This window comes from Aplysia californica, unplaced genomic scaffold (genome assembly GCF_000002075.1).
Source record: "Aplysia californica isolate F4 #8 unplaced genomic scaffold, AplCal3.0 scaffold00501, whole genome shotgun sequence".
Taxonomy (NCBI): Eukaryota; Metazoa; Mollusca; class Gastropoda; order Aplysiida; family Aplysiidae; genus Aplysia; species Aplysia californica.
The window spans coordinates 427,371-445,267 of record NW_004797771.1 but is presented as its reverse complement, the minus strand read 5'-3'; the positions used below and the strand labels follow the sequence as shown (position 1 = coordinate 445,267).

Below are 17,897 nucleotides of genomic sequence, written 5' to 3'. Positions count from 1 at the left end.
TTCCCCCCCCCCCCCCGACTATTATTATTATTGTTAGGGCATACACATTCACTCCAGGGGGATAACATCGAACTAACTGTGAACTCTTCCCTGACCATTACAGAAGTTGTCTCTACTCCCGAATTTGAGAGACAGGCTGAATTTTTAAATTTTAATTGGTGTGGTCACAACATAATGGTAACAACAATGGTGAGGGAACCCGGGCACAGATGGAAAGCTATAAATTTCGGATAGGGTAAAAGGAGGGGCAACTGGATAAGCGTAGATCTTGAGACTCATGACAGGATAATAAGTAAGTGGGATTGGCATGCCTCATGCCACTGTGTTGGTCGTCAAAGGTGACCACTCTTTGCTCGCCATATTATGTCAGAAACCCACCCAGCGGTCACGTCAGTTCATTATAGAGTGAAGGGAGACCTTTTTACCAGTTGTGGGCCTGAACATGGACCACCATAGATTCTTCTCTTGGTGCGTCAGCTAAGATCCCATTCGCCTAGGATCCCGCATTTTCCTTGCTCTCAAGCACCAGGATCTTATTCGGGGTGCCCATTGGGGGATTGGGTCTGGTTCGGGCGGCTCGCTAGCCAGACAGAGAGTGCAAAGTGGCTATCATGCCCGACTGACCGACTCAAAAACAAACGCGTTTCTTTTCAGGCAACGAGTGGGGCGATCGCCCCCAGCCCGACCCGATCCGTAATGGGCATCCCGTATTAAGCGGAGACGACTGTATTAGGATACAGATGTAGTACAGGAAGGCAGATATTCATGACAAATGAGTAAAAATTTTAATTTTAAAAATATAACAACTTAACCCCCCCCTCCCCCCCATTCTTGACCTTTTCTGGATTAAATAAATTGTTTAGGAAGGTCTTTAAAATCAACCTTGCAGTGCAGTATGGTCATTTGTAAACAAGCCCTCACAGCAATTTTCTTGACATTTCCTTGGAAAAATAATTTTTTAAAAACTTTTTGTGTCAACACTATGAGGACTAGATCTGTAGATTTTCACTTTGTCTCTTCTTCTTCACATGTGCCATATATATAATACTATATAATATGTAGCCTACTTCTCTCTTGACTCTCTTCTTCCAATAGATTCTGTACATGTACTTCTCTTTGACTCTCTGGCCTTTTCTCCACAAAAGTGATCTTGATCTTTCTCTAGATTTAGAAAGCATTAGAACTAACTCTAAAGATATCATTCACTTGCTCATTCCTTTTCCTCTAGTCAGTCCTTTACCTTCACTTACTTGTGTAGCATCAGGCTCTTAATAGGACTACTGGACCTAGAGCTATCCATTTCACGGACTTTAGTTTAAAACTTTGAGAGGCGAATTTATTTGCACAGTCCGGGTGTCCGCTCCACAAGAGGCAAATTAACTTGAGGACTTCATGAAAACTAGGGTGGGTAATTAAATATGCTTATAACTTCCCAATCCTTTAAGATAGAAATGAACCAAACATCATTGAACTGGAAATTAAATGACGAAAAAAACATGCAATAAAAAACTTCAAAGCAAAACACCTTGTCATAGAGTTACAGGACTGCACACACACCAGCATAATTTTAGTAATCAACGAAGAAAAAATAAGTAATCTAGAGGTGACAAATTCGTAATACGGCCTTGGATTGTCTTCTTCCCTGGAGTATCAAAGGCCGGGGTTGTAGTTAAGCATAAATGTAACTTAAACAAAGACAACACAAAAAGGCAGGAAGTTTCGAACATGGTACAACCAATCAACCAAATTTTTGCCTTACTTCTCCTGCCTTTGCCACTTCTAAATTTTCGGGAAGAATTCTGTAATGAGCTACCACTATGAAACAGTAGAACATAGGGTTAGGGTTAGGGCTAAGGGTAGGGGTAGGGTAAGCCTAGGGGTACGGGTCAGGTCACTTCTTTATTGTATGTTTGTTGGGGTGGTTGCTCGTTACGGACGTCCTTCCTGCCAGTGACACTGAGCGACTACAAGGGCTCAATGCAAGAACTATCCAAGCAAAAAAGGTGTTAATTAAACGGCTACCTGTGACGTAGACTGTCCGGGTTTAGTAGCTTTCCCCTTCTTACCCATTGGCTGGATTTGGGTAAAATAAAATAAAGGCAGGTGAAAGTAGGTTATCATTGGTTATAAATGGCTAACCCTGAATTCTCAGTCTGGTACAGTAGTCTCCGCTTAAACGCACGCCATACAAAAGCACGCTATGCTCAAACGCACGCTTTCGTCATCTGACGGGTTTTATACTATATATAATTTCTACGTACAAACGCACTGCCACTCCCTCTAAACACACACTTCGATCCACTAAACGCACCGACAGGTTACGCTTGACAAGGGGAAATTTTCACTACAACCCTGAAAAGACAAGCCTAGAAAACCGGATATTTGGTGAGAGTGCCCCTCAAGCCTGAAATGTTTTTTGATTGGTCACTGGAAATGTAACTTTGAGAGAAGGTTCCTGACTGATGTTTGGGTGACTGCATGTAACGTTTAGCTAGACCTAGGCCTGATGCACAACACGCATCATGAATGCTGTAGAACACTAGATAGGCCTCTATAGGACTAAGCCTAATCAGCTGCGCACGAAGAACTTATAACGTACTTGTTCAATGAATCAAAAGAGAAATATTTCTCTGAATTTAGAGATATGATTCTGATGTCGTCCATTATGAATTTATGGTTGGGGTGGTCGCCTGGAAAGCCACGTGGCTGGGCCGTCATCTCTATGACTATGGCTACCTCCAACAGTTTCCACTTAGGCTACCCGTTCCAGACGTATTATTATTATAGTGCATAGCCTATATTCATTACATTGAGTCTGTTCAACGCCTTAGCAACCCCAGTCGGTGTTGGGGAATCCTTCACAAAACAGTCACGAGTCATCACATTATCTGTCCAAAGTGACCCCCATCCCAAAGGGAGGTCACTAGAATATCAAGGCAATGACATGACTGCGTCCCTTCTTCCTTTTTGCAAAGTTTCATGTAAGGGCCCTTCATGTAAACGCACGCTCTGTGTAAACACGTGCTAAGGAGCCCTCCCGAGCACCGTGCGTTTAGGTGGACACTACTGTAATGAGTATTTAAAGACTACTAGATCTAAAATCTAACCCTGCCCTAGCCCTAAGTCTAAGTTAGTTTAGTTACCCTTTCTAACCTTTGTCTTTACCCAACTTAACTGAACCCTAACTTCCTAACAGCAATTCAATGGTTTAACTAAACTTAAACTGACAAGTGACCAGCTAGATGACAACTACTACATCTAGACTTGACCATTAGTATTAGATCTAGATCTACATCCAGTCTAGATTTAGTATAAATAATACTCCGAGGCAACTGTTAGAGATACTGTGTTTAGCTTAGAGCTGAAACAGCAGCAACCAGACTCCAAAAATGTGAATACAGTCGAACCTGCCTAAACGGAAACCTGTCTTAAGGGAATCTCCCCGCTCCCTCCTTGATATATTCCTCTTTAATCACCTGTATAAAACGGAAACCTGTCCAACGTGGAAACGGAAAGAAAAATCCGCTCCCTTCCGAGGGTTTCACCTGTCTAAGACGGAAAATGCTTTGCCCGCTCAGCCCTGATTTGAAACAAAACTCGCAAGTTTGATTCCGCCGGCTCTAAACTTAACGCCATGGCCATGCCGCTGGTCGAGGAAGGGGAGTAGAGGTGCAATGAATGAATGGGGGTAGAGTAGAAGTTACCCTATGTTACCCCATCACATGTGAACACTGAGCGTGACAGATGGTCAGTGTAGTGTGGGTGTGTCTCACGACTGCCCGTGAGAGTGTTCAAGTAACCAGCCACTACGGAAACTTTCCTGGGTAGCCAGAAGCCAGAGGTGTGAAATTAGATTGACCAATGCCTGCTGCCCTGATCGTGCGGCCTGCTGAGAAAAGAGTTCCTCGAATCGTTGTTACAATGATGGCAGTGAGGGGTGGCATTGGTGGGTGGGACTAAGGGTGGAAGCAAAGGAGGTGTTCAAACGTTTCTGTTTTTATTAATAGGTCAAACAGTGGTCCTATGAAAGGCAAGCACTGGTGGTGGTAATTGGATAAGTAAGACTGACGCATGATGATGATGATGTCACTATCAGACAGGATAGCAGCTGAGAGGTGTGAAGTTGACCACTGCTTGCCGATCGGACAAGCGATCCTTGATCCCACCGGCTGGCCTTTGAACAATCACACACCCCCACCCTCACACTCCCTAAATTCCTCTGTCTAAGACGGAAAATGTCTCAGACGAAATTTTTCCCCCGCTCCCTTGCGATTCCGTCTTACACAGGTTCGACTGTATATAGCTTGTTCACCTCCAGCACTAGCCTAGATCTCTAGCTCTTTTTAGGCTTCGGGAACTTAGAAAACGGCCTATCGATAGCCTAAAATAAGACAAGATTACCTGTTCTTGAAATCAGACACCTTACGCCCCAGGCTGATGCGAAGATGATGAGTGAAACAATTCGTCGTTAGGCCTACAAACAAGACTACAACAAGTGCCAAAATCAGCTCTAGCACTCTTGATCAAATTGTTTTGTGTGGCAAGCAGGGGAAGACAACTCCAAGATAGAAGAGTAACCTAAAGTGGCTCTAAATAGTGAAGATCTCTGCCTTCATACTTCGGTCTATTAGAAACTATACACTGCACATTATAATTATAATGAATGGAATTTGATTATAAAGTACCGGAAGATAGTATTTTAAGTAGTGCGATGTAGATGCATTTTATTTGATAAGTAGACTTCGTTAGTATTCGAGCTTGATCAAATTCATCTTTTATCAAAATCAACTCATAAGCGTTTACGGCAAAACAAAATGAAGGAATCTAATGTATGAAGGTATCATAAAGGTGGACCAATGAAAGAATTGTGTGTCTCACTTGTTCACAATTGGAAAGAGCTGGAGAGAAATTACATGTAGGTCCATTTACAAAAAGAAAAAAAACCCAAACAAACAAACAACAACAACAACGTCGGGGCTCCTAACATTTCAAACGGATTATATAGGCTACCACACACACACACAACAACAATAACAGCAACCCGCAAAGTCAAAGATTTATTCACATATGATTTAAGTATGCACCGGCTTCCTTGTTTCTTTTTTCAATAACATCTTTTAGCTAGTTTTAGTAAATGTTTTACGGCACTTGCAACACAATAAGGTCATATAAGTGCCGAAGATTAGAGGTGTTACAAGAGAGTAACAAATACAAAAAAGGAGGAGAGATGAGGACGATAGATTTTCGATAGGAAAGAAGAAGCAAACCACACCAGAGCACCCGCCAACCACCCACAAATAACATCTGAGACCGTGCCATTTCTAAAGCAAGTTTTCAGGAAGCAGTGTTACATAGTGGACTCCAGGGGTTCCTTGGTACAATTGTGTGCAAGGGCTGTGCTGTATGTTGAAGAACTCACTGCAAGGTTATTCAAGAGACAGGTTCTCCGAACTTACGTCAATTTCCGATAGGATTGATCCGAATAGGAGGAAAGCCTTTAAACGTCCACAAAACAACCCAAGTTCAGAACGCCCCATGGGAGATTTGAGCACGTGCCATTCACTCCATAGTCTTTTTTTTCAGTTTCGTAAGAGTTTTACGGCACTAGCAACACAATAACCTCATGATCATATAAATATAAGTGTCAAAGATCAGAGGTGTTACAAGGGAGTAATAAACACAAAAAGGAGGAGAGATAAGGGCAATAGATGTTCGATAGGAAAAAACGAGCAGACCACACCAGAGCACCCTCCAACCACCCACTCTCCATAGAGACTGGCATGATACCAAATGAGCTAACAACGCGCCCAGTCACTCGGCACGTCGCCCACATTTCACTAGTGAATGATAAGATAAGCAGATAAGGACTATAGAAGCATTAAGTAGTTTGATGATTGTGTTCTACACCCCCAAAGACACAATGTTTGGACATCTCACACGTATGGCACCCCACCAGCTTGTTAGTAAACTAAAACCTACTACAGGAGGCTACAGGAAAGAATCATGGTACAAGGCAAGAGGAAGACCAAGAAAGACCTGGATCCAGGATGTGAAGGGTACCCTGAGAACATACTATCCCACCCAGCCAGGCCATCAAACTTGCTAGAGACAGGAAGCTCTTTCTCCTTTCGACGCCATAGAGGTACAAGAGGATGGAAAAAGTAAGTAAGTAAAGACACCATTTAGAAAACCTAGGAGGTAGGCTGCTCCAATCCTACCTATCAGGGCCGATTCACACCGAGTCAGATACATCGCCCAACAAGAACGATTGATGTGTTTTCTAAGGTAACTTTCCCATCAGGAAATCAACCTTATGTCTTCTGTAGGTATTTGCAAAGAGCCAAACCATAGGCTGTGGACAACATTTTTATCTCACTAGAAACAAATTTGAATTTCAGTAAGCAAGGAGAAGCACATCGACTCAATAGGGTCATTTAGTACCCCCCAACTTTAAAATATCTTTTTTAGTAGAGGGTTTTACGGCGCTCGCAACTGCATAAGGTCATATGAGCGCCAAGGGGTGGGTGTCAAAAGAGAAGTCCTTACAGGGAATCAGACTTACTCTGCTCACCTCTCTAGCTTCAACAGCACAAAGTCTGCTTCGACTATCAAGACACCCAGGAAATAGCGGGTCACAAGAGATGGACAAACATAGAAAAGAAGTAGAGGAAAATGACAATAGTAAGGACTAGGAAAGAAAAAGCAGCGGTTCCCTGTTGCAGATCAGGCACAGTTATGAGTGTGACATGACGAATCAGCCCATTTACAATTCTGCTGTGCTTGAACGAGAAATGTCCCCCCTTTGGGAATGGCCTAAAGACACTACAGTCAGTGGCACTGCCCCGGGGGGGGGGGGGTTACCCCCAACAAAACAAGAACCGCACAAGAAATAGAATGAGTATACCACACTGTACAACTTGAAAACATTCTCACTCAGAGGGAAACAGAAACATCAGTAGAAAAAGGAGGAAGAAAAGGGCAAGAGGAGAGAAGAAAAGGGAGAAAAAGATGAGGAGGAGGAAAAAAGAGGAGTAGATCTAAAAGAAAACAAAGGACACATCAACTCATAATGATCTGAATTTTATTACCAGCAAAAATAAACAGCTTACGAAACTCTTATCAAGTTAAAATATAAATGCACAGATTATATTTTATCATTAAAAATCTTCTCATTAATATCATAAAGACCATAATGTTTGTTTTTTTATTAAATAACATTGGAATAAGAAAAAGAACCCGTTTCTGTCAAAACATTTACCAAAAAACAAAGAAAAGAGAAGACGAGTAAAAAAAAGTTTGTGCAAGACATATATATACTTGTATATGAAAGACATATATATATAACGTGATGGCCAGTCAATGCGTGAGTATTGTGTTCTTCAGCCTTGCCTGAGTAGGTGCAGAGGAAAATGAACGAAGTCTCCTACTAAATCTCGATGTGTGTGACAACCTCTAGTCAACACCCCACCTTCCATTTCATAATCCAAAATCTTTAATTTTTAATGGTTCAAAAGTAAATAAAATAAAACATTATTTAAAAAATTTTAATGATTGAACTTTCAGCTCCCCAACATTCAGACAATCAGTCCCCAAACAAACACTACAGTAAACAGATGCAGACGTAGCAAGCAAAGGAAGCAAATTCCTTGACACCATCAGGTCAAGCAACAACTAGTTAATGCCATAACGGTCTAGCTTGGCATTGAGCTACTCTGAAAATTCACTTAATCAAGTTTCGGAACTGGTATCTGAATCTATTCTAACTTTTTTTTAAATGCCCAAAAAACTCACATACAAATGCAAGACATACACATGTAGATCTATACGTCTATAAGGACAAGTGCTAAAGAATAAAGAAGAAAAAAGCTAAGAGTAAAAAGCCATTGGAAGAAGAAACAATTTTTTGGGGGGAATGGGGAAAAAGAAAACATGAAATACACAACAAAAACCTCTCATAGAATTAGATAAAATAACCAACAAAATCTTCACATTTTGAGAGTAGGAAAGAAACCATAAATGCAACAATTTGTCACTTGGCTAGAAAAAGGCAATAATATAGCAACAATAAAACAGGGAAATAAGCAGGAGCAACAGGAATCTTCAAAGCAAAACAGTAACAGAGTGGGTTGTGAACACATTGAAGCGAACCGATGGTCCAAAAACAAAGGGAATCATCAGGCTCTCAAGCAACATTTGTACGGGTCGTGATACACTGAAAGACGAAACACACTGAGTAACAGGTGATACAGGGGAAACTTTATAGCTGAACAATTTGACATTACTGTAAAGAATTAGCCCTCTTACTCAAAATATAACGAACCTCAAGCAAAGGATCCATTCTTTATTTCTTGAACAAAAACTGTTCTCAAAATATTAATGTTGAAATGCTGTTGGGGAACGCAATCTCTCGAACATTCACAATTCCTGACTTCTATTTTTTTTCAGAAGCCAGAATAATGGAAATCTTCTACATGCCATCAATACTTTGCCTCCTGTTCCATATTCCTAGTTATGTACTTGTGAACAATGTATAAAATATGATTATCAATGTTTTAGTAGGTTTTCTTCAGCACAACTTGCACCATTCAAGAGGCAGATTGTTTTACTTAGTTTTTGTAGAGGTTTTACGGCGCTCGCAACTGCATAAGGTCATATGAGCGCCAAAGGGTGGAGGTCAACAGAGAAGTCCTAACGGGAAATCAGGCTTACTCTGCTCACCTCTCTAGCCTCAACAGCACAAAGTCTGCTTCGACTATCAAGGCAGCCCGGAAATAGCAGTTCACAAGAGAGTGACAAACATACAAAAGAAGTAGAGGAAAATGACGATAGTAAGGACGAGGAAAGAAAAAGCAGCAGATCCCCCTATGTTGTTCCGGCACAGTATGAGCATGACATTGATAAATCAGCTCACTTACAATTTTACTGTGCATAAGAGCACGTTAATAATGTCCACCCTTTGGGAATGGCCTAAAGACACTTCTGATTCAGTCAGTGGCACTGCCCTGGGGGGGGGGGCTCAGGTTGTCTTAGCCCGGCCAGACGCTGCTCATCAGGACCGAGTGGGGTACAAAACAACATCCCAGCACACAGATGGAGACACTCCATAAAATAACTTCCCTACCATCCCAACAGGAAATAGGACCCCCACCCCCACTCCCCCACCTTTGATGAGCAGTGGCAAAGAGCCAAACCAAACCACCACAGACATTAGTGTTCATTGTGAGAAAACGTCAACAGACAATTGGTCGCATTTAAGCACAAGGGGGCTAACCCGAAAAATTATGCTTTGAGAAAATTTAGGGTAAAGTTTTTGCCTCGTGTTCAGTTTCTTTAAAAGACAAGGAGAGTTTTCTCTATAACCAAACAAATATACACACCAATCAAACCAAACTTCTCCTATAGGTAAGGAAATGCCCACTTTTGGTGTAGGTCAAGATTTCTGGAAACCACTGAAATCTGGGTTAGCCCGCTTGTCCTTGAAAGTGGCCGATTCACATCAGCATGTCACGAAGAAATTGTCTCTCTCGTTTGTTCATGTGAGTAATATAGAGAGAGAGAGCCAGTTGAGCAATATCCACAGAGAAAATGAACACAATGATGTTGCATCAGTAACAGCAAAAAATCTGTTGCATGTACTCTAGATACTCTCTAATAATGACTTTTGCGATAGTGTACAAGTTTCCAGGTTCCCAGTCCTTACTACCCTTGAAAACTACGACTGCAACACACGGAAGCAATAACAAACATACTCTCGTAACTGAAAAGATTATTGAATATAAAGGTTTCACAGAATTCAGTTACACATTCAGACAACTTCCAAACAGTAGAAAATCTATACATCAGCAACATAGCAAGTAAAATGAGTCAGTTCGACGATTTTTACTCATACTGTAAAGCCAAGTCAAATAAAGTTACTCATTTTCCACATCTACGAATATAAGAACATTGGAGGACTAAGGGAGGGGGTGAGAATGTCTCGTCTACAGACAGAATGTTACAGACATCATCTGTAGCCGGTTCCTCCGTTAAAATTGTCTCACTAGTGGCAAAAATAACAACTTAAGAGGTCCCGCCTCTAAACAACTTTACAGAGTATTTATGCAGGTGGTTGGAGGGTACCAACAGTAGGTCCTACTTTTTTCTCTCCCTCTGTAGTTTCTGTCAGTCTGTCTGTAGGTAGGTTCTACTTTTTTCTCTCTCTCTGTAGTTCCTGTCTGTCTTGTATTCCTCAGCACTAAATGACCACTGTTGTGTTAAATGTATGTGCTTCTGTTGACTCAAAGTAAACACCAGGGTTTACAGGGGTGCTAGCCCATACCATAAATCACAACACCACGCAGAATCAAGCAGTCCCGTTGTGTCGATGGTCTAGTTAGCCTATTGGACCCGTAATCATGAGATTGCATGTTCCGGGGTTCAAGCCTCAACTCTGTCCAATGTCCTGTCCTTAGGGAAGATACTTTACACAAATTTCCTTTTTGGATCGGTCTTTTCTGAGATGTAAAACACTTACAAAAAAAAAAAAAAAAAAAAATTATATCACCGTGTCCTGGGAAAAAAAATTAAAAGAACTACAGCCAACTAGAATCACCCTCCGACCACCCATAATTTGTGAGAAAAACACAAGTCTGTCGGTAACCCCGCGAAAAGGTTGAGTCAGTCTGGATGAAACAGACACACGTGGACACGATGATTCATGATGTTCATAGAATGCTGGGAAACAGCAAAATTGACAGACAGAAACAAAGTCTGGAAAGAAAAAAAAGTAGCTCTTGCCAGAAAAGCGCTTCAATCACCTGCCAAGCTGAGAGTGTGAGGAAACAAACGAGATAATACTTAGACCATGATCACAAAATGATGAGAGGAAGCAAACGAGATAATACTTAGACCATGATCACAATACGATGAGAGGAAGCAAACGAGATAATACTTAGACCATGATCACAAAATGATGAGATGTGCGATAAACAAATATCTGTTCATTCAACAACAACATGAACACCCCTTCAGTATCAGAACGTGTTAGTTTTTGTAAGAGTTTTTCGGCACTTGCAACACAATAAGGTCATATAAGTGTCGAAGATTAGAAGTGATACAAGAGAGTAACAAACACAAAAAAGAAGGAGAGATCAGGACGATAGATGTTTGATAGGAAAGAAGAAGCAAACCAAACCAGAGCACCCACCAACCACCCACCCACACAACATGTTACTGAATTGTAAGCAAAGGGAAATGTCCTTCCTTGAAAAGCACAGGAGGACGCACAAACTGTTGTAAAATCTGGAAATACCGTTTTGAAAAAATCCTTTAAAATTGATTTAAAAACAAACAAAAAAACAGGCACCTCTACAATATTTCAAAGTAAAGTATTGTGACCTAATGCTTGATAAAACCTAATGAAGGTAGGAGAAGCAGACTGCGAGACCCAGACACTACAACAACCAGCTGATGATGGAGACAATCACACACTACAACAACCAGCTGATGATAGAGACAATCACACACTACAACAACCAGCTGATGATGGAGACAATCACACACTACAACATCCAGCTGATGATGGAGACAATCAGCCTGCCCACACTGAAATGGACCCTCATGAAGACGGGTGAGGAAGCATGAAGCACCCCGTCTTCTTAAGACCCCAGTTCTACATTCAAGTATTCAAGCTTGATAATAAATAATAATAATAATAATAAATAGCATTTGTATAGCGCATAGCTCCGCTTAACAACAGGCTCTATGCGTTTTACACTATATTATTACCCCAGCAGACCATAGAACACTCCCAAATATTCTCAGCTTCCCGGGAAGCATACAGTGCAAGCAGCTGATTAAGCACTCAAACACTAACAAACTGACAAGATCTTTCGCTGTCTATAGCCGGGTACCCATTCCCACCTGGGTGAAGTGAGGAAAATTTGTGTAAAGTGCCTTTCCCAAGGACACAACGTCCTGACGAAATTCCAACCCACGACCTTACGGTTGCGAGTCTGAGAGCCTAACCACTAGGCCACCGACGCCACAACATGATACAACATCTTCTCCATAAATCATACATTTTGCATCCAAAAAACCCCCTGACAACTTCGATTCCCAGCTGGCAGATTCACAAACACGCCCCACCGGCACCCACATCATCTTTTTTATTCCAAGACGGAACTGACAAGTTGAAACCATTCCGCGACTACAAAATAGAAGCAATTCATTTCATGAAGAAACATCACTATTATTATTTAGAACAAACATGACTGAGCGGGGTAAAGGCAAGTTTTTTTCTCTCTGCCCTCCATCTTTAGAAGCACAAATACGTCCTTGGTTTTTGCATTTCAATTACATTGATGTCTATACCCTGATGAGGCTTTAGAGTAGTAATGCATTTGTTCAAGACTGTTCTTCACCTCTAAAAAAAAATTAAATTAAAACACGATCCTTTGGAAAAAACTCCAGAGAATCCAGAATCCTGAGTGGTAGAATCTGTTGTTGGTCCCAACTGAGAGCTGGATGAATAGGAAAGCTATGTGAGGCAGCGTGGGGAAATCAGGCGCTCGTCAAAATAACGAAATTGGAGAAACAGGCATTTTTCCGCAAGTTTGGCAATTTTGATTGAGCATTTGTTTTTTTACTCAACACCTTTAAAGTCCATTAAAAAACACGTTTCAGAGTGGATTTTACTGAAAACCATTGATTAAAGGCACTACAAAGGTAAATTTTCTGTTTCCAAGGACTCTGAAGCTTTGGAAATCACCAAACTTTGTTGGCCATTTTCGAACTAATTTTACCTCAGAAACCACGTGACCTTGATTTCCTTCACTCGCAAATATCTCAACTTCTATTCAAGAAAGACGAGTATTTTTTTTACATCAAAAGGTGGTGAAATGAACAAGCTTTAAGATGATACCAATAACTCCAGATGCCCAAAAATTGACGAGCGCCCGATTCCACGGTGCTGTGACACATATATACCGTACTTGAGCACGACATGACAACAATGATGATGACATGGAAGCACACTGTACCACAGAATACTCAGATCTGTTGGCAATAAGACGTTGAACAGGCAACATAGCAAGTGAATGAGCCTAGACCTGGAAGAAGGCTCAATCTATACCTTTATATGTATATATGCAGTCCGCCATAAATATAGCTGAATGAAAGAACCATTCATATTTTTTAAACCAAGGAATAAGGTACCGTACTCCAATTCATCATACAAACTTAAAAAAATCAGACCCTCCAACACCCCTCCCCCCCCCAAATAAAATCTCTCTCAACAAAATGCCCTGTATAACAACAGCAGAAAAGTAGAAAAAGAAACCTGTAAGGTTCTTTTGTTGCCTCCCCAGAGCTGCTAACTAAAAAAATACATCCTGAACTTTTCAAACCCCATGGAAACAAAGTGGAGACTCACAAACATTCATGGATCATTTTGTCTTATACATGTCATATCAAGACTATTTTTACATGCAGCAACTTCTCAACAATCCTCCTGAAGTCAAGTAAAAAATCCAAACAATTTCAGGAATCCAGATTTATCTGGAACTTTGGCACCTCTCATACCCTTATTTCACCACAGCAACTGACATACTGGAACAAACAGGCAACTCTGAGGCAGTGCTGGTGATCAAAAGACAAACTGGTCGTAGGTGGCCGACCATCTCACTGCCATCATCCATGGAGGAAGCAAGTTCTCCAGTCTTTTCACGTCCTCCGTTATCTATAAATAGACCCAAATCACGAGAGGGGAAACATACGTTACTCATCAAGAAAGTGTACAAAAAAAACGACAACAATGAAAACGAGGTAGCACCCAGAAGTTCCTGTACCCTCTTGTTACACTCGCACAGCTACCGATGAACACACTCACGACACACACATAATAATAATGCTAATAATAATAATATTAATAATAATAGCGCACATCCACCCTTTACAGTATGCTCTATAGGCCTCACTGTTATTTTTATCCCAGCAGGTTCAAGAATACTCATAAACATTCTCCGCTTCCCAGGAAACAAACAGCTTGCAAGCTGTGGATTACACACATTAGAACACTTACAAACTGACAAGGTCTTTCGATACAGAGGTAAATATAGAGATATAGTTGAACCTGCTGTAATGACAACTTGTCCAAGACAATCACCTGTACAAATGACCACTTCCCACTCCCACCCCTTGCGGTTTTTTTTTTTTGGAAAATGTGTAATAATACCTCTTTGCCAGAGCAGATCTTATCAAATATTATTATCCCTTTTTTTTTTTGGGGGGGGGGGGGGGTTATATCTTGATGACAGTGTTCAAGACATCCACCTGTTTCAGACAATCACTTTTCTCCTCTTCAATAGTTGGCCATCTTTGACAATTTCAAATGTAATTTCAATTTTTACTGTGCTGCACTCTGGAGACAGGACCCACAAAGTCTCAAGTGTACTTTTAGCTTAGTTTTAGTGAGAGTTTTACAGTACTTACCACACAAATAGGTCATGATTCCTAAACGTGCCAGAGTTTACAGGTGTTACTACAGAGTTAAATGCAAAGAAAAGAGAAAGGACGGATAAGGACGATAGCACACGAGCTGAGACGGCAGTTCAACCATCCACCAAAAGAGGGAAAGAGAGTGAGATAGATAGAGAGAGAGAGAGACAGTGAGAAAGAGTCTCATCCGTTCTTACCTTTGCATCTCAGTAGCAAAGAAACAGAAGACCAAGCTCGAAAGAATGGCTACAAAACCAACAGACTAAAGCTGACATTCCATATGCCCGAAAAACCGATGCAAATTTCGGGTGCGAATTTCGCGTGCGAACTATTTTTTTTCGCACTAATCTTTTTGTCATTGTGTAAATTCATATACCGGAATTTCGCATGGCCGAATCCGGTGAAGTGGGCGGGGCTTATTTCCCGCCAAATCTACTTCAAAGGAACGAAGCAGCATAGAAGCACTAGATAAGTGGGGAAAACGTCGAAATGTTGATTTCCTTGGTTCGAAAGAGAAGTATTAAAACTAAGACTGAAAAGAGGTGTTTATGTTCAAGGTGGCTGCCATTTCCATGGCAACCACTTTTTTTTAAACTTGTGGGAAACTTTCGGGAGTCTATGTAATCTAGATCTAGATATATCTATGCTATCATTTATCGTTTAAATCATGTAATAACAAAAATAGCATTTCACTTACCCCCCCCCCCCCCTCTAAATGCACTTGAATATAACTTCTAACATACATTAATTATAACTTAAGATTGCTGTCTGTGCCACAGCCACATCAGCCAGCGCTGTCGGTGATAGGACCGAAGCTTCGAAAAGAAAACGACCCAAGAAAGCAAGGCTTATGAAGGAAGGACCATCATCAAGTCTGGACGAAGCAATTTAAAGCCTGCTTTCGTAGGAACAGGAGTTCTAACAGCAAAATTCTCTCATTTTCAACGTAGAGTGCTTGCTCTGACTGAACTGGTGCCGCGATTTCAGTCAGATGATGGATATGAATTTCAGGTATATGGAAGGAGGGCTCTTTTTTCATCGCACGCGAATTTCGTGTACGAAATTTGCACCCGAAGTTCGCATCGGTTTTTCGGGCATATGGAATGCCAACTTAATGCAAAACTCCAGACACAAACATACAGAAGAGTAGTACCTACAAGCTACACCCTCCAACCACCCAAGGCCGTACCTGATTGGGTCCGTGCAGGTGATGTCCAGCGAAGCCCATGGTGATCAGAGGACTGTTCAGATCTTTCTCAGGCTTGACCTGCAACAGCGTAGGATAGGAAAAGATTAGAAAAGATCAGATAAGATACATCTTTATTGTCCAGATCCTGGCATATTGATCTGGTGTTTCACCACACACACACACACACACACACACACACACACACACACAAACATGCTCACACACACACATGCTCACACACGCAGCATGCTTGCACTCACAAACAGGCTCACAGTCACATGTATATTATAAATGAACAGTAATAACAACAATAATAATGTTGAGTTAGATACATACTAAGTATTCTGATTGTAACTCTGTGGTATTCTGATGTATGCTCTAAGGTCATATGAACACTTAAAACAAGATGGTTAAGATGGAAGAATTTTGATGGATGATGGTAAGAATGACCTTCTGTATCTTTCTTTGTTACAGACCAGAAGCCTGGGTCTTTTACTTCTGACTGATATTTTTATTTGAGGGAACAAGGGATGTTTAATGTCCAAAAAGATGGAATTAATTAATTTTTTTTGTGCAAGCTGTTATGTACAATCATCCAAGTACGGGAATGTAGATGTTGAAATTTTGCATGTTTTCCGCATTTATCAATTTAATTTTTTTTCCTTTCTTGTTGTCTTGTGTTCCTGGCCCATGCTGTTATTTATACAGAAATTGATCATACTGTCAAACACTGTGCAAGACCATTCTTCCAACAAGTAGGCCATCAGAAAATTGTGAGACATCTCGAGAAAATGAGTTACTTCTCAATTCTTACCCCTTGGACGTAGGTACATCAAAAATTCATATGTTGACTTTTGCGATTGATATGTATGAATTGATAATAGACACGCTAAACTTGAATATAATGGCATCAGTTGAAATTCTACAAATCTGACCTCCGTTTCAATTTTCGCCAAGACCAGGGATGTGAAGAACTTGAAAAAGAATCAACTTTCCCCCCAACTACGCCTGCACCTTGAACAAGGATTCAAACCAGGGTCTTCAGTGCGGGAGGCAAGTAACTTAACTTTTGACCAAGAAGAAGCAGTCAAACCCCCACCCCTCTCCCCATACACACAAAAACCACCAAAAAAAAACCCAAACCAAAAAATAACAAATCCCAACAAAAACTACTGAAAATCTGACCTGCACATCTAGCGAAAAGTGCCAGGTGGTGTTGGGCGGGCCGGCATGGGAATAGTAGATGAAGAAGGTGGGGCCATGGATGGGCGGGATTGTATGCACCTCCACCGGGACCTTCTCACCGAACGTCCACTCTGTCACCTTGACCTTGGGAAGTTCCGAGATGAAGATGGTCACATGGCTGGGACCTGAGAGGAGAAGAAAAAGAATAAACCATCACCATAACAGACAGCATTTGTATAGTGCAAATCCCCGCTCGACAGCAAGCTCTATGCGCTTCACAATCTATACTATTACCCCAGCAGACCTGAGAGCATTCTGAAACAAACTCAACTTCCTGGGAAGTATACAGTGCAAGCAGCCATTTATAGACGCTAAAACATTAACATACTGACAAGGTCTTTCGCTGTCCATGGCCGGGTACCCATTCCCACCTGAATGAAGTGAGGAAAATTTGTGTAAAGTGCCTTTCCCAAGGACACAACGTCGGGCCCACAGCTCGAACCACCGAACCCGCAAAGTCACGATTACGAGTCCTGTAGCCTAACCACTAGGTCACCAACGTTACCATGGTGATGTGAGGTTCCCTAAACCCAGAGACAGAGCATGAGTGGTTGGCAGGTGCTCTGGTGTGGTTTGCTCCTTCTTTCCTGTCAACCAGTTATCATCCTTATCCCTTGTCCTTTTCCATGTATGTTACTCTCTTGTAACACCTCTAATCTTCAGCACTCATATGACATAACTGTATTGCAAGTGCTGTAAAATGCATACTCAAACTAAAACTAAAGAGCTACAGCTACCCATTGTCAAGTAGAAAAGTGGCTGTATTAGATAGGTGGCTATCTCACTCAGTGTTATTAGAAAGTAAAAACTACAAAAGGGAGGAAAGGGGAAGTGGTCACCTGTACAGGTGATTGTCTTTGTTATATCTTAGTAGTATTTAATGTAGTTAGTAGTACAGAATTTTATAAGGGAGTGCTTATTTAGGCCACATATGGCCTAAATAAGGTAAGGGAGGGGGGTTTAGCTTATTTAGGCCACAGTGGACTGT

The 17,897-nt window shown here is 41.3% G+C and overlaps 1 protein-coding gene across 1 annotated transcript in view; it reads right to left on the bottom strand.

The window, feature by feature from the left end:
* Nucleotides 1–12,888: 12,888 nt before the first annotated feature.
* The window catches only part of LOC101847062 (endoplasmic reticulum metallopeptidase 1), a 28,251-nt gene continuing 23,242 nt past the window's right edge, over nucleotides 12,889–17,897 (bottom strand). Inside the window, exons 13-15 of the mRNA XM_035971770.1 lie at nucleotides 16,850–17,034; nucleotides 15,665–15,742; nucleotides 12,889–13,717 (exon numbers count right to left, since the gene is read on the bottom strand). Of these exons, the coding sequence (XP_035827663.1) occupies nucleotides 13,625–13,717; nucleotides 15,665–15,742; nucleotides 16,850–17,034 (356 nt within the window). The 3' untranslated portion in view covers nucleotides 12,889–13,624. The remainder of the gene's footprint in view (nucleotides 13,718–15,664; nucleotides 15,743–16,849; nucleotides 17,035–17,897) is intronic.